The sequence below is a fragment of the Eulemur rufifrons genome, chromosome 21 (genome assembly GCF_041146395.1).
Source record: "Eulemur rufifrons isolate Redbay chromosome 21, OSU_ERuf_1, whole genome shotgun sequence".
Taxonomy (NCBI): domain Eukaryota; kingdom Metazoa; phylum Chordata; class Mammalia; order Primates; family Lemuridae; genus Eulemur; species Eulemur rufifrons.
In genome coordinates this window covers 25762238-25783687 of record NC_091003.1, presented here as the reverse complement: position 1 = coordinate 25783687, position 21450 = coordinate 25762238, and the positions used below count along the sequence as shown (strand labels likewise).

The window sequence follows — 21450 nt, the reverse complement described above, 5'->3', positions numbered from 1 at the left end:
ATGGTCCAGGCCCCTCAGGAGCAGATACCAATAACCTGGGAGGGGTTGATGCTGAGAATAAATTAGGGTCAGCGGGGGCTGTGACCCCGTGTCTCCAGGTTGGGAACAGTCCGATCCGGGCCACTCTAGGTTTAGGGTTGGGTCCAGGTCAGTCTAAGAACCAGGTGAATCCAGGGTCGAGTCCAGGCCCGCCGGGCTCCAGGGGTGGGAGGGGCCATCCCGAGACGGCGGTAGATCCCGGGGGATGCGGGGCTGGGGTGGGGTCACTGGTCCTGCATTTGCTGCTTCATCTTCTGCAGCATTTCCTGCATGCGCCTCAGCTGGGGGTGGGGACAGCGGAGAAAGGGGTGAGAAAGGACGCGAGGCCTGGCCCCGCCCTACGCACCCTGATGCCCCGCCCCTCCTCCTATCCCTCCAACCTCCTCATCCTTCATCCTGATGAGCTTCTCAGTCTCTGCGTCCGGGGTGGGCAGTGGCAGGATGGGAATGGGGCTCTCCATGCGGCTGTCCTGGGTCAGTTTGCTGTGGGGTAGGATGGGAGGCTGGTGGGCTAGGCCTGGCCTACCCCCTGCCACTGCCAAGGCCCCGCCCTCCGGCTGGGAGTTGCTTTGGGGGTTGGGGCAGGGTTCGGGTGTGGGCGGGCAGCAGGGATAGCCCCGGGTTAAGGAGAAGTGGCCGGGCCAGCAGGGGCGAGGGGGCGTACCTGGTCATCTGCTGGATGCAGTGTGCACGGTAGTTCTCGTAGTGCACGTCGCACGTCACGTCCTTGAGGTCGTGCATGTGCGTGCGGATGAGCATGTTGCGCAGTTTCACGAAGTCGCAGTGCGCCTGGTTCTCCACTGTGGCAGGAGCAGGTGGCGGGTGGGCGCCGGCCCGGGCAGCTTTCCCACCCCGGGCAGCTTTCCCACCCCGTGCCCCATCCCCCGAGCCTCAACTCACCCTCCACGATCCCCCAGGGGTACAGTCGCCCCCGGACCCGCTGCCCCTTGGCCTCCACCACCGTGTTGCTGCCTATGACGGCGAAGGGCGCGCTCTCCTAGGGGAGTGGGTTAGGGCTCAGCCCGGTTAGCGCAATCGCAGGGTCGGTGGTTGGAGAGGGGCATGGGCGCTCAGCACCGGCTGTCCCTCCAGCGTCACCGTCACCCACCTCTCCCCAAAGGGACCCTGGCCTCTCTGCTGCCCGCTGAGGCCAGAGCCCGTGCAGCGTACAACCCCAGGGCCTCTGCCAGGCTGTGCCCAGCCAGGCATGCTGCCCCCTGCCCCCCTCCCCGCACCAAGGACCACCCTGTCCAGCTACCTCCCTTCTCCCCAGGGCCGAGCCCATGCATCCTGGTACTGATGGCCCTGCTGGTACTCTGCTCCTGCCTTGATGGCCACCTGCCCCTGGCTTGGTCTCCTTCATCACCGTCTAGCTGCTGGGGCACCCAAAGCCACCCCCACCCAGAGCTCAGACTTCTAGGTGGGAGCCAGGTCCTGCCACAGCCCTGTGGCTACTGGGGAGGGCCCTTCTGTTGGTGACCCGTGGGAAGAGGATCACCTTTGGATCTGGGCAAGTGCTCCAAGACTCACTAAACACCTACACGGGGCCAAATGACCCACCACAAGCCAGGCGGGAACAGAGGTGCCCCTCACCCTCTGGCCCTAGGTGAAGGGAGCATAGGTCCTCTACTCCCAACAAATGACCCCTGTTCCCAGCCAAGTCTGACCTGGGTGCCTGGCCCTCCTCTGGCCCTGTGTGAACAGGGCAAGGCCCTCTAGCCTCCGGTTCTCTGACCCCTGCCACCTCTGTCACTCTGTCCCCACCAGACTGCATGGCTACCTTCAATTCCCGGTCCTGCTGCTTGAAGTCCTCATCCTCATCGGAGTCACATTCGGGGAACTGGTACACGTGGATCCCAAACTTGTCAATCTCCTCGCGGATCTGCGGTGGGGCAAGGGCTGTCAGGTTTGGGGCCGGCCAGGTCTACCTGGTCCTCTGGGCCCCAGAGTCCTGGGCCAGACCCCTGGGCCCCAGCAGGCTCACCCGCTCCTTCAGCTTCCGGATCTCACTGGGGACGAGACAGTCAGCTTTGGCGATGAGAGGCACGATGTTCACCTTCTCGTGCAACGCCTTCATGAAACCCACGTCCACCGGCCGCAGCCTGCCGAGGGCAGCCGGGGCACAGGCATGGTGAGGGAGTGGTGGGAGTGGCGGTGGCACAGGGGCATACGCTGCAAGTGGCGTCCCGAGCCCAGCCCTCTGCCCACCACGCACCCGTGCCCAAAGGGAGAGATGAAGTACAGGCAGCAGTGCACCCGGTTGTCTTGGATGTTCTTGCGGTTGAGGCCACTCTCGTCGCGGAAATACTGCTCAAACTGCTGGTCCACGTAGTCGGTGATGGGCTTCCAGCTAGGGGCGGGAGACAGTATGAGGCCAGGCTGCCAGGGCTGCCCTTGGGCACGTTCCCGGGCAGGCTGTGCTCACCACTCCGAGTTGTTGACTGCGTCCCCGAAACCTGGTGTGTCCACAATGGTGAGCTTCAGCTTGACGCCCTTCTCCTCAATGTCCACCGTGTGCTTCAGGATCTCTACTGTCTGGTTGATGCGCTCTGCAGGGCAGGGGGCATGTTTGGAGGGGCCTCTTCCCCCCCCACCCCTTGTCCCCATTCATCCTGGTGCCTTGGCCCTGGTCCCAGGGGACCCACATCGTGAGAGGAGAACTGCAGGGGCTGGACCTGGAAGGGGACCCTTCGAGGGGTCCCGAGGCAGGAGTCTGGGGATCAGTGCCTGGGCTGCGGTGGGGGCCACTCACCCTCAGCACTGAGCAGCTTCCGATCCTTGTACAAGTCGGTCAGGAAGAGGCTGTGGACCAGTGTGGACTTCCCCAGGCCCGACTCACCTGCACACAGGTACAGTGAAGAGCTGGGTTAGGTCTGGGGCCCCCATGACTGCCTGGCTGGCCAGCAGCCCCAGCCTCCACACCCAGGGGCCCGGCCCACTCACCAGCCACCATGAGCGTGAAGTCGAAGCCCTTCTTCACTGACTTGCGGTGCACCTGGTTGGGCAGTGTGGCAAAGCCCACGTACTGCTTGTCGATGTCCTGGGGAAAGGTGGACAATCAGGGCTACACTGGGCTTCCTCCTGCAGCCCAGTGCCCTGTCTCCTACCCAGCTCAGGATGCAGAGACAGCAGAGAGCACAGTCCCCAGGGTGGGTCACTGGCAGAAGTGGGGCAGGGCCTGTGTGCAAAGGCGGGGAGGTGGGAAGGCAGGAGGGTGGCACTCTTGTCTCAGCCTCAGCAAGGGCTCTGCAGGGACCAGAGACTGTGTGTGTGGCGGGGTGGAGATGTCAGGCAGCGGCAGGCACAAGCCTGTCCTTCATCCGTGGGCAGAAGGCAGCAGGGCTGAGACCCCTCAGACACACCCAAGGCCCTACGGGCGGGAGAAGCCCGGGGCCTGGACACTCATCCCTCGGAGAATATTAGGGGTGGGAGGCCCTGTCTGGCCCGGATCCAGCCGCGGGGGTGGCCGCAGGAGCAGCGCGGAGCAGGGGCTATTTATAGACCTCGGCGCCGAGCCTCCCCCGCCTGCTGGCCTGGACGCCCACCCCCCACGGCCCCTGGCCCTGCCGGCCCCTACCATGTCCCGGAGCCTGCGGGGTCCTGCCCGGGTGGACGCACCCGCACCACCCCCACATTGCACCCCCTCTCCACGCACACACCTTGAGCCGCCGCTGGGCCTGGGTCCGCGGCGACAGCAGCTGCTCCACCAGGCGGTCCTGGGGCGCTGCCAGCGAGTTCATGGCGGCGACCCCCCGCGACCCTGCCGGCCGCGATCGGACCCCAGACCCGGTCAGCCCGACAGCCAGGTGATCGTGAGGGACGCACGCGAGGGACTTACACACGGTACTGCCCTGAAGCCGTGTTCTCGGCTCCGTTTGGCGGACACGGGAACTGAGGCTTGGAGAGGGGACGTCGCCTATCCGGGGAGCCGCCGACCCGAGCCATCCCCCTGCCCATGCGGACCCACCCCGAGCTGTGGCGGCGTCGCAGCCTCAGGCCCGCCGGCTCCCGCACCCGGCCCGGAGGCGGGGCCACGCGGGCGCCCGCGGAGCTCGCGGCGGGGAGCGGCGGAGACGGCCCCTCCCGCCGTCGCCGGGAAACAGTCGCCTAGAAATTGGGCCGCGGGCGGAGCCACCGAGAGCTGCCGCGGAGGGCAGGGCGGAGCAGAGGCGCGGGCGGGCCGCAGCGCCGCGTGGACCCGGAGCCTCGCCGCGCACCCGCGGCCTCGGGCCTGGCGTCCGGGCGGGCGGGCCGCGCACGCGGCGGGAGGGGGCGCCCGGGTCGCAGCGGGAAGCGGGGTTCGCGGCCCCCGCGCGCCCAGGTCGCGGGGTCTGTGGCTGCCCAGCGCCCTGGTTCCGCACGCAGCTGGCGGGGGCGCCCGAGTCGTGCGCGCGGTGGGAAGGACGCCAGGTCGCCGCGGGTCGCGGGTCCGCGGCTACCGCTCGTCCCGCCCCCCGGAGATGCGGCGCTGCTTCCGCCCGCCAGAGGGCGCCGGAGGACGCTCCCGGGACCCACGCGCGACCCGGGGGAGCCGGCCCTATTAACGCCGGTCTCCGCTCTCGGACTCGCCCGAAAGCCTGCTGGCGGCGTCTGGCAGCCCCCAACTGCCCACGGGCCCACCCCCCCCCCCCCGACTTCTCCTGTCCCCGCCCACGCTCGGGGCTGACCTCCCCAGCGCGCGCGCCCGCGTGTGTGTGTGTGTGTGCGCGCGCGCGTTAGAGGAATTTTTTTCCTTTGTGGCGCCCCAAGACATGCGGGGAACAGGATGTGGGCAGAGCCCACCTCTCTCTGGCAGTCCAGACTGCCGCCCCCCGGGAGTGGTTTAAAGGGTGGCAGAAAGGGAGGGATGGGATGCGGGCAGCCCAAGTAATGGGCGCCCCCCCAAACTTGGAAGCCCCAGCCAGCCCACCAAAAAAGCACCGCCCACCCATGTGCCGCCTCCGCAGCCCCCAGACGTCCCCTCCGCTGGCGGGGGTGGTGTTGGGACTGGGATGGGGAGGGTGGAGTGGGACCTGTCCCCCACCAGCTCCAGTGGACAGTCCCTTGACCTTCTGAATTTCCCCACCCACCGTGACCCACAGAACTGGGTTCAGGGGACTGTAGAGCTCCTGCCAGCTGGGGCTGACCCCCATGAAGCGACCCCAGGGACCACAGGAGCCTCCTGATTGGAGAAACCACTCTCTGTGGGCCACCAAGTCCTTCCTCACCCCCTACCTCCAGGACCCCACCAGAATCCCAACAAACCAGTGGCAGGAAAGGGGCCCTGGAAAGGCTCCAAGACCGGCTGGGGTGTCAGTAGGAGCAGAGCCCCTACCTCTCCCCATGCAGGCCGAGGGACCTCCACCCTGTCCAGGCCCTGGTCCTGCTATGGGGCCTGGAGGCCGCTGGCACCTGGGGACAAGGAGCAGGTCCACAGCTGGTAACAGGAGATTCTTTCACTGTAGGACAGGGGGGCAGCCCCAGCCCCAGCCCCCACAGCCCATCCCCCAGCCCTTGCTCCCAGAAAGCCTCCTCATTGGTCCCAGCCCACTGCAGCCCTGACCTGCTGGAAGCCTCTGGTCTGAGTGCCACCCAACTTCTACCTGTGGGTCTACGGTGGACCCAGCCCTCAGCCCAGCACACACCCGGACAGGCCGGTATCTCAGGTCTAGAGCGTCTCTAGGAAGATAGACAGTGCCGGGCCTGAGCCTCAGGCAGGGAGGTGTCTAATGGAGTTTGTGGCTGGCAGCCTGCCTCAGTTTCCCCATTGGTAAGGCACAGCCTCTGGGGAGGCCCAGGTCAGGAGGGCAAGAGTCTCACTCCCAGCTCCCAACCCCCTGCCCATCACCCAACTGGGCCCCATGGGGCCGTGGATTCCCTGGGGGAGCCCCCAGGAAGGGGCCCACCACCCCCTTTCTCTGGTCCCTGAGGCACAACAAACACTGCTCAGGGCTTCCTGAGCCATATGACACAGCCTCGCCCACCCGCTCCCGTGCCTGAGACTCTCGAGGCATTTCCATTCTTAGAATCCCCCGAGTCAGCTCTGGAAGCAGCAGCCAGAGCCGAAAGAGCCCCATCACCATCTGAGAGGAGGTGGGGGGCACAGAGGACTGACAGATCACCCCCCACTGCCTCTCTACCCCCTTTTGCAGAGTGGAAAGACGGCTTGGACAGCAACAACCACCACCTTCACCAACAGTGGGACCAGTGAAGCTCCGTGTGCTCCCGGCTCTCCTGGCCCCCAGTGGCCACCCCAAACACCTAGCCCTGGTCCTGTTCCCACCCCCACCCCCCACAGTGACCTCTCCCTCTGGGCCTGGGGGCAGGGGATGGGGTGAGGCTGGCTCTTAGCTGACCTCAAAGAACAGGCAGACACAGGCTGGGGGAGTCACCCCTCAGCAGGAGGGGGTCCCCATCCCTGCAGCAGTGGGCAAGAGAACCCAGTTGGTACTGAGCAGCAGACCACGCCCAGCCCAGCGCTTCGGAGCACCCTCGGGCCAAGCTGGGAGCACCGCAGGCCCAGGAGAAGCCGTGGGGACTGGTCTCCCAGCCTCTGGCTCCTTTCCTCTCCCTTAAACAATAGCCTGGCACGTGTGTCCCTGCATCTTGGGCTTTGTCTGACCTGCTGCGATGGGGAGGCAGCCCCCAGAGAAGCCCCTCCCAGCGAGCCTCACCCATCCCCGGCAGGGCGTGTCCCTTCCAGGAGAGGGCACAGGGCAGCCAGGGACTCTCCAGCTCTTGCTCTGCTGCCCTGCCTGCTGCACCCTGGGCTGGGACTCCAGGGTACCGCCCAGCATCTGTGGCTGCTGTGAACCCCCATCCCTGATGGGGGCTGCCAAGGCCACCGTATAGGGTTGTTCCTTTCTTCTCCAAACATGGCTGAGTTCCAGCTAGAAAGGCCACCAGCAAGGCAGCTCCAGAGTCCCCAGCCCACCTGGTTACCAACCCCTGCCCCACCCTCAGAGTCTCATGGCTTAGTTGAACCCTGAGCTCATTTGGGTTTTCAGCGGGGGTGCCCAGGCCAGCCTTCCTGGGGAGTCCTGCATTCCTGGAGGGTGGGGACCAGGCCAGCCCTTTTGGGAAGCCACAGCCTATATGTACCACTGGGTGCGAGGCCCAGAGCTGAGCACCAAGATGACTCAGACTGGGCCTTGGAAGCTCCCAGTCTGGGGAAGAGGCCCAGCCACAAAGCAGTACACTGAAATTTGTGTGTGTGTGTGTGTGTGTGTGTGTGTGGGAGGGCGGGAGGGGGGGCATGAAGGTGCAGGGGAGGGGGGTGGGGTGGCCAGAGGCTGCCCTGTGGGGCTGCTGAGGGGCTATGCGCTAGCTGAGCCCCTTCCCCCTCCCCAACCCCTGGCCATGGCCTGCCACGACCACGGCCTCACCCAGGACCCCCGGTACATGGCCTAGAGGCCAGGTCAGCAAGGAGGTGCTGGCGCTGGACCAGTGGGAGGGAGTGCTCGGCCCATCCCCCTCCTGGGGTGGGGCGCACGGATCCCGCTGCGAGGGTCAGGGGGCCAGGCCCCCTCGCCAACCCGTCCCTCCCCCTGCAGCCCCAGGAGCCGCAGCACTGCCCCCGACAATCGGTTAGACTGGGCTGAATGACGGCCGGCGGGGGCGGGGTCGCGCCTGGGCGCCGGCGGCGTTGGTGCCACAATGGGTGACAGCCGGCCGGGTCTGGCTGCAGGCTGAGCGGCGGCGCGCACGTACCTGCTTATCCTCTGCGGGGTCGAGGTCGGGTTGCGGTCCGGGTCCGGGTCCGGGTCCGGGTCCGGGCGGGTCCGGGCCGGCGGGCGGGGGAGAGACGGAGAGACACCGTGAGAGGCGGGCGGGCAGCGGGGACAAAGGCGCGCGCGGGCACGCGGGCGGACGCCGGGCTCACCTGGGGTCGCCAGCTTGCTCTTGTACCGCAGGCCTGTGCTCATGGTGGCCGCCGGCGAGAGACGTGCGGCGGCGAGCGCGCGGGCGGGGCGCGGCGACGAGCGGAGGCCGAGGCCGGGCTGCGGGGTGACCGGCCCCTCCGTGCCGCCGCCGCCGCCGCCGCCCCGCCCGCCCGTCCGCCAGCCAATCGGCGCCCGCCGCGCCCACGCGCGACCCGGCGCGGCCGGTGGGGGCGGGGACCCAGGCGCCCCCTCCCACGGCCCCCGCGCTGCCCCCTCGGGCGACGCCCTCGCCTCCCGCAGCCCGGCTGCGCCCCTCCCCTGTCCCCCGGCCCAGGCCCCGACTCCGCGCTCCCTCCGCTCTGGCCCGGACCCCAGTCTGTGCCGGGCCTCGGACCACCCGTCTTGGGCGCTTCTGCGGAGCCCGCCCCTGGCTGTCTATGGCCCCGCTGCGCGCTCCGGCCCACCCCGCCGAGGCCGGCGGACCCCTCCTCACTCCATCACGGTGGACTTGGGAGTCCTGCTCCCGGCTGCAGCAGGAAAGGCCACGGCCCCGCGCAGAAGGCCGCGCCCAGCTGCCTCCCGCCGCCTGCCTGGTGCTGTGCACACCTGCTCTGGAAGCAGACACACCTGGGCAGCTGTCCGGCCTCTCTTTTCCTGGGCTATAAAATGGGATTATTTGTGAACAGTAACTGAGCTGAGGGTGAGACAGGACTGGCCCTGCCCCCTCCCCCCAGCCCTTCCCCCGCTTCTCTGCAGACCCACAGGAATCCCTCCTGGCTTGTGGCCCTATCACAGTTTCAGGTACCCTCGGCTTGGACATCCCCAGAGTGTCCCCAGGTGGCACATCTGAAGCCTTTGACTCCTCAGAAAGGGAGTATCAGGCCTGTGGTCACCACCTCCGCAAGAAAGGGTCCCGTGAAGGGAGCCTGCCTGCTGCACCCAGGTGGTGGCCCTGGGTGAAGGGTGGGGGGTGCTGCTAGGGCTCCTCCATCTCTCTGTCACCAGCACCCAGCACAGAGCTGTTTGCTCAGTAAGTGAGAGTCCAGAGTCTTCACTCTGTCACATTCTGTGGCCAAAGCCCAGCCCCCTCTACCATGAGCCCCCCCCTCCAGTCCAGAGCTGGACCAGTGCATACTGCAGGGACACTTCAGCATCCCACCCCTCCTCCAAAGCCTCAGGCCCCGTTGTGTCGGAATTCAAACTTTTTCATTTATAGTCTATGTTACGTGACACCCGTCTTAGGTGGGGACCACTGGGGCTGCTTGTCGTAATCAAACACATTAATCATTTTGTAGGGAAACAGAGGACTGTCCGTACAAACTGGGATAAATAAAGACCACGATAAATGGCTGCACAGGTCCAGTTTGGCCACTGAGCTTTGAAAACATTTCGGTTTCAGAGCTTTGGGGGATTTGGTATTGTAATAAAGAAATGGGGGAGGTGGGATGTTCACAGGGCCAGGCAGGGTTTCTAAGCATCAGGCCGGAGGACTCGGTAGAAATCCCATCTCAGAAGGCCTGGCTTTGCAAAATGTTTCAACTGGTCAGTGAAAAATGGCGCTTGGATATTTAGCACCTTCTGACCTCTGCAAGCCTGTACTCAGGGGGACAAAGGAGGAGAGACGGGAACCCTGTCCTCAGTGGGGAAGCATGCCCTGGCCAGTGCGGACCCTCCCTGGGGCTCAGATGGGAGGGTGCCTCTGGGCAGCCCTGGGTCAGCGGTTTGACCTTGGCCGTGAGGGACGTGTACAGCAGGTCAAGTGTGTAGCTTGGACAAAAGGTGGGAGGTGCACGTGCGTAAGAGTAATAGATTTTAAGAGGACTCTGGAGATGGGAGACAAACAAAGGTGAGGTGTTCCAAATACATGTGATTTTTATTTTTATTAAGGTAAGCGTATCCCAAAGATTACCTGCAGAAGTGCAGCTGAATTAGAGACCAGTGTTTTGTGGCAAGCCAGTGTGGACTTGGTGTGATCTATAGAAATGGAAACAACTCCCTGGAATGGCGAAAGCAAGGACAGCTTGGGTCCCCGTGCAAAATGCCCAAAGGGGCCGGAGGCTGGAGGCTGGAAGGAGGAGGCACGGTCTGCTCCCTTACCTTGGGACTGTGCTCACCCGCGGCTGTGAGTCGGGGGACAGCCCGAATCCCTCCACAGACCTACCGAGGCTGTGCCCTGTCTAGCTGGGAGACCCCCTGGCTGGCAGCACCCATGGCTCCGCCGGCAAAGTATCCACCACATGGGACGTTTCTGAAGTCAGGAAAACGGGCCAGCAGGGCTGGGGTCAGCAGATCCTTAGGACGTGTCCCCAGTTCTGCCAGGTGAGGCTCTCAGACTCTGGCTAATGCACTGGGGCTAACGGCACAGGCAAAACCCCTGTAAGGGTGCTGTCCGTCCAAATGCCCAACCCTTGGGGCATGTGTGATGTCAGGGAGGGGACGGGGCTGCAGGGCAGTGGTCTGGACACACACCTACCTCTTCTCGATGCCAGGCTTGGAGGAAAACTGCCTGCCCAAGTGGGTGTATTCTGGCTGTGGTACAGGGAGAAGTAAATAAAACACTCCTGTGTGGAAAAAATGCTGTTTTTTAATTCATAAGGAAAAGAAGTTAATGAATTAAAAAATAAACTACACCCAGAAAAATCTGTTCAACCGACTTTGGCTACAAATAGCTTGGTGCTTTTCGGAGAAAACCTCTTTTAGTTAACAAATTCTCAAGAGGCCGCCTTTAAAGCGCACTGTGTCTCCTCTCGGCACGGGCAGTGGAGTGAGTGGCTTTTCTCTGGTGCCTCGGGGCTGGGACGGGGACGAGGAAGGTGCAGGGGGGGAAGTGGCCACAGAGACAGCGACAGAAAAACAAAGCTCCTGCCGTCTGTACTCGGGAGCAGGGGATGTGGGCAGCCTTCACCTGCGCCGGATAGGGGTGTCTTTGTGCCCGGAGTAGGAGCAGGAAGGGGAAGTCAGAGCATGGCGACCTTTCCGAGAAAACGGCCGAGACTAGAACCCAGGACCGGCAAGCCCAGTGCCTCATTGCTTCAGTGAGGTGTGACCTGGTCCCAGGCGGCCAGGGCCCTGCCCCGGTCAGGCAGCCCATCAGAGCTTGAGCTCACGTCTCTTCTGCTTCCCGAATCCCCTGTCAACATGATGGAGCCCGGACAGCCTTCCAGATCTGCTTGTGTCGACTGCGGGTGTTGTACCCACGCCCCATCCCTGCTGTCCCCAGCGCCCTCACCCAGCCAGCTCTGAGATTCAAGCCGATCCCTGGCACCTGGGGGCTCCGAAGCAGGAGGTGTGTCCTGGTGCCAGTGCACCCTTCCCTAGCCCCCGCACCGAGGAGCACCCTTCATAGCCCTGCCGGCCCGCGGCGCCCTCCCTTCCGCAGGATGCGGCCCAGGGGGCTCCCAGCACTCAGCCCCCGTCTGGCACCCGGGAAAGCTCAATAGCGCCAGTTCATGCTGGGTGGGGGCACAGACACCTGGGCCTGGAGTCCCAGGGCGGGTGGGGACGGCCTGCCAGGACAGCTGGGGTCTGGGTGGCTGCACACTTTGCGTTCCCAATCCTGGACCCTCTGGCCGCCTGCTCGGCCCGGCTGAGGGGGATATGTGGGGACCTCCCGAAGGCAGTGGCTGTCTCCAAGGACAAGGGGAAATGTGTGCATGGTGAGGGGACCATTGGAGAATACTTCCCTTGGTTTCCTTCTTAGAAGAACGTAAGGGGTCACAGCACAAACTGGTCCTCGTCACCAGTGGAAGACAGGCCTGTTGAAAGCGCACAGAATACGCAGCAGCTGCCCCTGCCCAGAGGGTGCCGCCTGGCCGCGGTTAAAGCCGCCTGTGTCTTGCAGGGGTGGACAGAGCGGGCTTCCCAGGGGGCTGAGCCTCGCTCCACACCAGTGCCCGACTCCCTGGGCAGCTGGAGCAAGTGCCACAAAGGGCGCCTGTGCTCCGAGCCAGCAAGCCAGCCGGGCACCCAGAGCGGCAGGGGTCTCTGAGGTGGGGGGTGGGGCTGCGGCCACATCTGATGAGCCTTCAGAGTCTCCTAGGGCTCTGGGATGGTGCGTGGGAGATGTCACAGAGAGCAGCCCAGGGCAGGGGCCTTGAGCGCAGCATGACTCAGTCGGGAAGAGCGGTGCCACCATGTGCTCCTGGGCGGGGGCCTCCCAAAGGGATGCTGCCCGTGGTTCACGCCCAGGGCTCACAGGACCTTCCCCAAGGGGTCCTGGCAGGCCCTCTGTCCTCGCTGCAGCTCTGTGGTTTTATGAAAAGCCCGAGGAGGAAGAAGAGAAGATGAACGAGATGTGAAATGGCACCCAGGTCGGGACTCTCCTGGAGTTAAAAACATCCCACAGGAACATACGCCTGTGAAAGGCAGAGAGCAGGCCGGAGCGCCGTGACCCAGATCCGGCGGCTCACCCCACCCTGTCCACCCCCTCCCTCCACCGAGGGCCAAGTGCTGGGGCCCCCAGGGCTGGCTCCGGCTCCCACGGCACCCCACCTCCCGGCCAGGCCAGAGACACATCTGCAAATCCCTCTGGAGTGAACCAGACTCGGCTGGCCGTCTGCAGCCGGTCCCAGCACTGAGTGCAAATGCATGGCCTGTCACACACCCAGGCTCCCACAGGGAAGGTGGCTACCAGGGCCATCCTCTCGGGCATCCGTCACCTGGTTTCCAAGTGGAGGGGAGGGGAGGGGAGAAGGACTCCAGGTCTCAGCTCATTCCTTACCAATATCTCCTCCCACCTCTTGTCCTGGCCACATGCTGCTGAGCGTGCCTCTGCCTGTGGAGAAGAGCCGTGTGGAGAGCTCCGCCTGTCCCAAGCCGGGCAGCACACACTGGCACAGAAGGGCGGAGGGTGGGGTCGGGGTGTGGGCCTGCTGAGCCCAGATGACACGCCCGGGACCCTTGGCAGAGTGGGACTGGCCTGCGTGGGCGTGGCCCGGGTTGGACCCCACTTCCCATCGGGCACTCGCTGCACACCCCCGGGCCGGAGCCGTGCGCGGAGCTGGTGGGAGACAGACACACACAGTGCACATCAGGCTGCTGCCAACCCCCCTCCACCTGCCTGGGGGGTGGGAGCGTGGGGCCAGACCTCCACAGCGGACGGCCAGCCTGGGCCAGCCCCCGCGCACCTGCGGTCTCCAGCTGTGACGCGCTGGGCTGAAGGGACCCTGCCCCTCCTCTGTGCAAAGGCTGCCTTTAAAGCAGGGTGCTGCCGGGTCCCTTCAGATAGGGGCACGGCAGGAGACGGAGCCCCGACAGGGCCACTTTTGCAGGAGAGGAGGGGCTGCTGCCTTCACCAGTGGCTCAGAATGGCGGGCAGGGGGCACGGGGCTCGGCCATCAACCCTGCCCGATTCTGACCAGGTCCCCTCAGGGTGGCTGACCAGATTTAGACCAAAGAACCATCGCCAGAGTGCACCTGGGAGCTGGGCCTGGGGGCCCAAGCAGGACTGTGTAGGACAAAGCAGCCGCTGGCCTCAGTCCCCTCCCTGGGGCTCTTGCCAAGGGGCTCATTCTTGCAGCCAGGACTCTGCACAACCCCTGCAGCTGCCGGCCACTCTGGGTGGGTCCTGCCCTGCTCTGGCCCAGTTAGCAGCTGTGTGGCCTCCCAACCTGTGGCCCAAGGTCTGGGCACACGACTCCCAGACACTGTGACAGACATTGGTCAAACCAGGGGTCCAGCCAGAGACCCTGTGCCCTAGGTGTGCCCTAGGAAGCCCCTGCCCTGTGCAGGGCCTGCCTGTTCCGAGGTGTGGGGCAGAGGCCCGGTTCAATCTCCCTACCTGTGCCTCAGGGGACCATCTCAGCTGCACCTGTTCTTCGAGGTTATTTTGAGGATCACAGAGAGAGACTGTCGACAACAACATGACAACCCGATTCAAAAACGGACAAAGGGGCCGGGCGCCGTGACTCACGCCTGTAATCCCAGCTCTCTGGGAGGCCGAGGAGGATGGCTCAGGCGAGACCCCGTCTCTACTAAAAATAGAAAGAAATTATATGGACAACGAAAAATATATATAAAAAAATGAGCCAGGCATGGGGGCACATGCCTGTAGTCCCCGCTACTCGGGAGACTGAGGCAGGAGGATCGCTTAAGCCCAGGAGTTTGAGGTTGCTGTGAGCTAGGCTGACGCCATGGCACTCTAGCCTGGGCAACAAAGTGAGACTCTGTCTCAAAAAACAAACAAACAAACAAACAAACAAAAAAATGGACAAAGGGCTGGGCGTGGTGGCTCACGCCTGTAATCCTAGCACTTCGGGAGGCTGAGGCAGGAGGATCACTTGAGGCCAGGGGTTCAAGACTAGCCTGGGCAAGAGGGAGACTCCATCTCTACAAAAAATAAAAATAAATAAAAATAAAAATGACTCAGATGTGGTGGCCACACCTCTAGTCCCAGTTACTCGGGAGGCTGAGGCAGGAGGATCACTTGAGCCAGGAGTTTGAGGTTGCAGAGAGCTGTGATGACACTACTGCACTCCAACTAGGGAGACAGAGTGAGACCCATGTCAACAACAAAAAAGGACAAAGAATTGAACTGACATTTCTCCAAAGGGGAGCTGGCCAGAGATGGGGGCAGGCAGAGCGTCTGAGACTCACCACCCCAGGCTTCCCACACCCGCAGGCCTGTCCAGCCTCTTGTGGGCCACCCTGTGTCCAGCCGGAGCCTCTGGCCACCTTCAAAGACCTTTCTGAGTGCCACACTGAACACACCATCCACTGTCCCTGCCCCATTTAAACCAACCAGTCTGTGGGACCACGTTATGGCAGCCTCGGCAAACCGATATAGGGAGTCTGAGTCCATTCCAGCTGCCGCAACAAGGCACCTTAGACCGGGCGGCTTAAACAGCAAACATTTACTTCTCATAATGCTGGAGGCTGGACGTCCAAGATCAAGGCACCGGTAGGTTCTGTGGGAGAGGTGAGGGCCTCTTCCTCCCAGACAGCTGTCTGCTCTCTGTAACTTCCCACGGCGGAAGGGGCGGGGGTCTCTCCCAGGCTCCGCGCTCACGACCCAATCATCTCCCAAAGGCCCCCTGACACCATTGCCTTGCGGGGTAGGATTTCAACATAAGAATGGGGGGGACACTCAGACACACAGGGGCACCCCAAGACGTTGACAGAGTGTGAGCAGGCAGGGTCCCCGGGCTGCACTGCCATGGTCTTGGCTTCAGTATCTCACGTTGGAGGGGAGAGCCCAACCCTGAAAGGACGAACCAGACCCGGTCAGGACCCGCTTCGATCAGAAGTGTTTCTTAGACCCCTGCAGTTTCCCCCTGAATCAGTGAGAAATTCCCTCCTGGGAGCGCTGTGTGCCAGGCCCTGGGTGGGGTCTGTCGTGACGATCGGCACGGGCCCAGGCTCCCCTGCGCTCTGTCTGGTGGAGCCCCCAGACCTGCACCCCACACTGGTGACTGGCACCATGTCGAGGGGGCTTCACAGAGGAGAGCGGGAGGGCGGGCGGGAGCCCAGAGGCAGAGAAGAGGGGCTGGGCCACTCCAGGAGGGCCAGTGTGTGGCCGGGAGGGGGAAGTGGCCGGTGTGGCGGACGGACGGCAGTCTGCACCAGGCCAGCCCTCTCGGCCACGGGACCTGGGGCGCGTCTCTGCCCTTCCAGAATGGCAGATGCCCACTTGCCCCCTGCAGGGTGCGGCCCGGGTGATGGTTAAGGACCTTCCTAGTTCTCAAGGTTGCTATTCTCCACCCCGCAACAAAGCGAGACCAAAACAGCTCACACAAAAGGGAGGAGAGAAACCGAGAAACGACTGGGAGGAGGGCAGGGCCCTCGTGGGGAACTCCTTGCGTGGAACTGTGAGCACAGTAGGTCCAAGCAGCCCAGAGCCTGGACCCTCGGGGCAGGGACTTCCATGGGGCTGGCACCGTCTCTGTCCACAGGTGATGGGGGGACAACAGCTCTTCCAGAGGAGCTGCCCCAACTGCTGGGGTCTGAGACCACCCAGGTGCTTTCTTACAGCAGCCCCCAGCAAGGCACACGGAGCTCTGGAGGGGACTGCAGTCTGGTCACTGCAGCAGTGACACCAGAAGGGGCTCATGCTTGCTGCTGACGCTGGAGGCAGAGCTGAATCTACCTCGCTCCTCGGTGTCACCCCACTCTCATGCCTGGTCCCCGCAGGGAGAGGCTACTGGAGCCACAGGAGGGGTATGGCAGGCTCCCAACTGCTGTCCAGTAAACACAAGAGACGCATAGCTAGGGGACTCTGCTCCAGCCTGGAATAAAGGCTGGGGCCAGACCCAGTCCTGCTGGGCCACCACTCCGGACCCTCTGCTCAGCACTGCCCTGGTGGGGTGCACAGCCCTCCGGCCACCAGAGCCTGTCTGCCTCCGTCCTCCTCTCGACGATGTGCAGTCTGTCATGGCAGCTGACACTGGACTTTACGCTGGGACTTGCATCGCTATGACAATGCCATGCATTTTGAAAATTCACTCAGTTCAAATGCTCTTCAAAGAAACTAACCACTTTCTGTTGTCATTTGAAAGATCCTGGAATGCACAAAGAGGAAAGACAGCAAAAGGAAAAACAAAAAACCCATAAATACAAACAGTAAGGAGGAAATAGTAATGATTAATTCTATGACACTGCCCCCACGCTCGCCCCCGATAACGGTGACATAAAAGGCAGCAGCGGGTGCCATGTGGCAGTGAAGCTCCCCCGTGGCCCAGAGCAGAGAGGGGCGTGGCTCTCAGCCCCAGGCAGGTGCCCAGAAGTTCCTTAGCTCCCTCCTCCCTCCTCGCCATCGTCCCCAGGTCTGAGGACGCCTGGTCACTCTGCCTGTGGGGAACCTCAGGGCCCTTGTGCAGGGAAGGACGCCAGGACTGGAGCTCGGGCTCCTCATCCGTACGTGGGACAGCAGTGGGACCCGGCTCCCCGGTGCAGCGAGGTCCAAATCGGGTGATCTGCTTAGCGTGGTGCCACAGGGAGAAAGGTCCAGAAATACCAGTTATCGATTGTGATTTTAAAACTAATAAAATGTTTTATCTATTATATTATCTATCTCTGTGTCTGTCGAGTTATCTGTCATACGACCAACATGGTGCCGTGGACGACAGGCACGCAGGGGAAGCAGGCGTGCCCGCGCAGCGGGTGGCACTGTGTGTCGACGCAGCGTTCCAGAGGACTCAACCCCGACTCCTTGCCTCGCCTCGCTCAGTCCCGCTGGCGGTCACACCGGCCTCCCCGCCAGGCTGTAGGACGCTTTGATCAAGCAAGTCACCAGGGTTTATATATTTTTAAAACTAAAGCTGTTGAGATGGAGTTGTAAGAAATAGTATAAAGAGAGCCCATGTACCCCTCACCGGTTCCCCCAATGGTGCCATCTTAAAAAACGATATTATAATATTACAACACCACAACCCAGATACTGTCATTGATAAAGGTGAGATAGAGAATGTCCCTGTCACCCCAAGGATCCCCCGTGGCCTTTTGGCAGCCACCCCTACTTCTCTCTCTTGTCCCCTCCTGAATCTCTGTCAATCTCCACTGCTATGGCTTTGTCATTTTATGGATGTGACGTTAATGCAATCATGCAGTGTGACACCTTTGGGGCATTAGCTTTTTTCACCCAGCGTGATTCTCTGGGGACTCAGGCAGGTCACTGTGTGTGTTCCGCAGTTCACCCCTTTCTTTGCCGATGAGCGTTCCACGGTGTGGGTGGACCAGTTTGTTTGACCCTTCACCCACGGAAGGACATGTGGGTTGTTTCCAGTTCTGAGCTATGAATGAAGCTGCTATGAAGATTTATGTTCAGGTCTCTGTGTGAACACACATGTTTGTTTCTCCGGGTTAAATGACCAATACTGCGATCGCTGGGTCAGTTGACAGTTGCGTGTTTAGGTGTTTAAGGAAACTGCCAAACTGTTTTTTTTTTGAGACAGGGTCTCATTCTGTGGCCCAGGGTGGAGTGCAGTGATGCGATCATAGCTCACTGCAGCCGCTCACTCCTGGGCTCCAGTGATCCTCCTGCCTCAGCCTCCCAAGTAGCTGGGACTACAGGCGTGCACCACCACGCTCAGCTAATTTTTCTATTTTTTATAGAGACAGGGTCTTGCTGTGTTGCTGAGGCTGGTCTCTAACTTCTGGACTCAAGCAATCCTCTGGTCTCGGGTTCCCAAAGTGCTGGGATTCCAGGCATGAGCCACCACACATGGCCCTCACTGTGGTTTTAACTTGTATGTCCCTAGTGGTTAGTGATGTGCTTATTTGTCATCTGTATGTCCTCTTTGGAGAAATGTCTATTCACGTCTTGTGCCCATGTTCTAATGGGATTCTTACTATTGTTGAGTTTGAGAGTTCTTTATATATTCTAGTACTAGTCTTTCATTGGGTATGTATTTTGCAAATATTTTCTCCCAGTCTGTAGCTTGTCTTTTTATTTTTTTAACAGAGAAACTTTTTCACAGAGCAAAAGTTTTAAACTTTTATGGAGTCCAATTTATCAAAATTTTATAGTTTTACATTTTATCTATTTATTTTGTTCACTTTCTTAGAGACAGGGTCTCCCTCTGTCACCCAGCCTAGAGTGCAGTGGTGCATAATCATAGCTCACTGCAGCCTCAAACTCCTGGCCTCAAGGGATCCTCCCGCCTTGGCCTTGCAGAGTGCTGGGGTTACAGGTGTGAGCCACCGTGCCCAGCCTCATTTCCCTTCTTTTTTTTTTTTTTTTTTTGTTTTAAGTGATTTTATTAAGGTAAAATTTTATACGATGTGAAATGCACAGATATTAAATGCTCAATTCAATGAATTTTGACAAATGTACAGACCCATGTAACCAAAACTCCATTCAAGACTGTTTTCATTACCGGAGAGAGTGTTCTCTGTCCCTTCTCAGTCAATTTCCACCCCCCACTCCTCCCCAGTCCAGCCCAGGCAAAAATTGACCTGTGTTCTATCATCACCAATGAATTCTGCTTATTTTAGCACTTCAAATATATAAAGAGCTCTGGCAAATCAATAATGGAAAATATGTATATATTCTGGGTACAAGTTCAATGTCTGATATGTTACCTGCAAATATTTTCTTTCAGACCATGGCTTGATTTTTATTTTCTTAATGGTAGTTTTTGAGAAACAGACGTTTATAATTTTGATAATAATTTTTATAAATTTCAGTGTATCGATTTGATAATTTTATATTTCATGTTTTTTGTGTCCTCTCCGAGAAATCTTTGTTTATGGGCTCTAAGATCATGAATATATTCTATGTTTTTTTCTAGAAGCTTCATAGTTTCAGTGTTATGTTTAGGTCTATGGCCTGTCTTGAATTATTCATCATTTTTGTGTATGGTAGAGATTAAAGTTCATCCCTCCCCCGCTGCATTAATCCAATAGTTCTAGCACTATCGGTTGAAAAAATTTGGCTTTCCCTGCTGACTTGCCATGGCGCCTCTGGTGAAAATCAGTTGGTTACATATCGTACATACAGGGTCTCTTTCAGCACTCCCTGTCCTGTTACGAAATGGTTATCTATTGCTGCATAACAACTCAAAACTTCCTGACTTAAAACATCAATTCAGTCATTTTATTAAATTTTTTTTTTTTTTTTTTTTTTTTGTAGAGACAGGGTCTGACTATGTTGCTGGGCTGGTCTCAAACTCCTGGGCTCAAGCGATGCTCCCACCTTGGCCTCCCAAAGTGCTGGGATTGCAGGTGAGAGCCACTGCGCCCCGTCATTTTATTACCTACCACGGCTTTTGTGGGTCAGGAATTCAGGAGGGCTGAGCTGGATAGTTCATGCAGTTTCAGGCAGATAGCGGGTGAAGCTGGACATCTTTCCTTCCACGAAGTCTCAGAGCTTCTTCGTATCATCTCGGGGAAGTGGCCGGCCTGGGTCCGGAAGGCCTGGCGGCGTCAAGGCCTGTTCGCGCGGGGCTGATGCGGCATCGTCTTCCCCTGGCGCTTGCGGGAGACCGCAGGTTCCTGAGAGCGTGAGGGGTAGAAGGCACTGTCTCGGCCATCTTTGAAATCTCTCTCTCTTTTTTCGGTCAGTCTTTTATCTCTCTGTTCGGCAGAGTGGATAATCCATATTGACCGTCTCTGGCCAGCGGTGTGGAGGGACGGGAGCGGGCGTGGGGCACTGCCCAGACCAAGGTGCGGAGCAGTGGAGTCCTGGGCTGGGGAAGGGCCTTCCCCGCGATGCAATTACCCCGGGTCACAACCGGGCAGCACGAGGGGTGGGGGCAGGCGTGGGGAGGGCTGGAAGGGGCTGCAGTCGGCGTCCCTTGGCCAGTGACCCCAGCATGCCTCTGAGATGCGTGTGCAGAGGTCCCACTGGGGCTGTGTTGGGGGCCTGGAGCCCACTGGGGACACCGCCCGGGGCTGCAGTGGGGGCGGGGGACTCAGGGCCCGAGCAGGAAGGCCAGGCCGAGGCCTGCTGGGCAGAGGGCCGCAGAGGCCCCACCCCGCCCTGCACACTGCTTGGGCCGGGACAGAGAGCCCCACACACGGGTGTTTGGGTTGGCCCCGGCTCCTGGGAAGGACGGTCAGAGCTGAATGGAGCCGTCTCAGGCTCTGGGAGAGGCGCTGAGTGAGAGGGCACATTCCGTGGTGGCGGTGGGGGCCTCGTGCTGTCCCCGCCGGGCCGCGGAGGGGGAGTCCTGTTGTGTTTGGCTGGCTCTCTCCGAGGCAGCCGTCCTGGGGGCGGACAGAGAGCCTCCGCGACCCCAGCCCTCTTCCTGTGCAGACGACCCCTCCCCCCCGCAGCTCAGGATCCAAGGAGAGCCCTAAGAAATCACTCTTGACAGGAGGTCAAGCTGCTGTGACCCCGGCCCACAGTGGCCGCACTGCCTTTGGCAGATTCCCCAGTGCCTCGGGTCCTTCGAGGGGCGGGGACTCGGTCTGGGGACCTTGGTGGCCCGTCACCCTCAGGTGGTCTCCTGAGGGTATCCCCATCGCTTTCCCCACGGCTGGCCTTTGTAGGCTGGGGTCTTGGCTCAAGCTCCACCCACCCCAGGGCCCTGGTTCGGCTTGTCCCGACGGCGCTGGCCCCGCCCACGGCCTCCCTGGGCCTCTGCTGCCCCACGGGCACCATTGCTGCCTCGGCTCCTCTGTGCCTCTCATTTTTCAGCACGTGTTAGTCTCTCCCTCACGAAACTCAACCCCCGACAGCAGGGCCCCCCAGCCTTGTCCCCGGGGCTTCCCCACCGCCGCACCAGGTACAGTGCGGAGGAAAGGCCTCTCCCGCAAAGAAACTGACTCAGGCGCGCCTTGTGGTCTCTCTGTCCATTTGCGCCGGTGTAGGCGGTGTGAAGGCCTTGCGGGGGGAGCGGGGAGCTGCGGCGGGGCGGCGTGGCTGTTGCCCTGCCCAGGGTGGCTCTGCAGCCCTGTCCCAGACGCCACACTCCGGCTTGGGCTGCCCACCAGGCAGCAGCTCGTGAATGTCTAGTAGCATCGCACCCTGCACAGACGGGCCCGCTCGGAAACTGCTGTGCCTGCTCCGGCCTCTCCTGTGGACAGGTGGTAGAGCCTTCTGCTCAGACAACAGCCTCCAGGTCACCTGCTTGGCCCCTTGCCCTCTCCTCCACCTCGGATCCGCCAGCAG

At 61.1% G+C, this 21450-nt stretch overlaps 1 protein-coding gene across 3 annotated transcripts; it reads right to left on the bottom strand.

The window, feature by feature from the left end:
- Positions 1-20: 20 nt before the first annotated feature.
- SEPTIN5 (septin 5) lies at positions 21-8027 on the bottom strand. Of its 3 annotated transcripts, XM_069496925.1 has the most exons (12): positions 7901-8027; positions 7729-7739; positions 2983-3079; positions 2792-2878; positions 2465-2588; positions 2255-2389; positions 2024-2141; positions 1820-1921; positions 940-1036; positions 704-839; positions 420-522; positions 21-320 (listed from the first exon to the last, which is right to left on the bottom strand). In XM_069496925.1, the coding sequence occupies exons 1-12, from the start codon at positions 7941-7943 to the stop codon at positions 264-266; spliced, it is 1110 nt and encodes a 369-aa protein (XP_069353026.1). In that variant the 5' UTR covers positions 7944-8027; the 3' UTR covers positions 21-263. The 3 variants fall into 3 exon arrangements, with proteins under 3 accessions (XP_069353026.1, XP_069353027.1, XP_069353028.1); XM_069496926.1 differs by lacking the exons at positions 7729-7739; positions 7901-8027 and adding an exon at positions 3699-4076 and having other exon boundaries at positions 704-828; XM_069496927.1 differs by lacking the exons at positions 7729-7739; positions 7901-8027 and adding an exon at positions 3699-3785.
- Positions 8028-21450: the final 13423 nt, after the last annotated feature.

Coding starts and splice junctions, on each gene's coding strand:
- SEPTIN5 (XM_069496927.1), bottom strand. CDS start 3,779: ATGAACTCGCTGGCAGCGCCCCAGGACCGCCTGGTGGAGCAGCTGCTG. Junction 1,037..1,819: donor AGCAGGACCGGGAATTGAAG/GTAGCCATGCAG, acceptor CCACTCCCCTAG/GAGAGCGCGCCCTTCGCCGT. Junction 523..703: donor TGCATCCAGCAGATGACCAG/GTACGCCCCCTC, acceptor CCTACCCCACAG/CAAACTGACCCAGGACAGCC.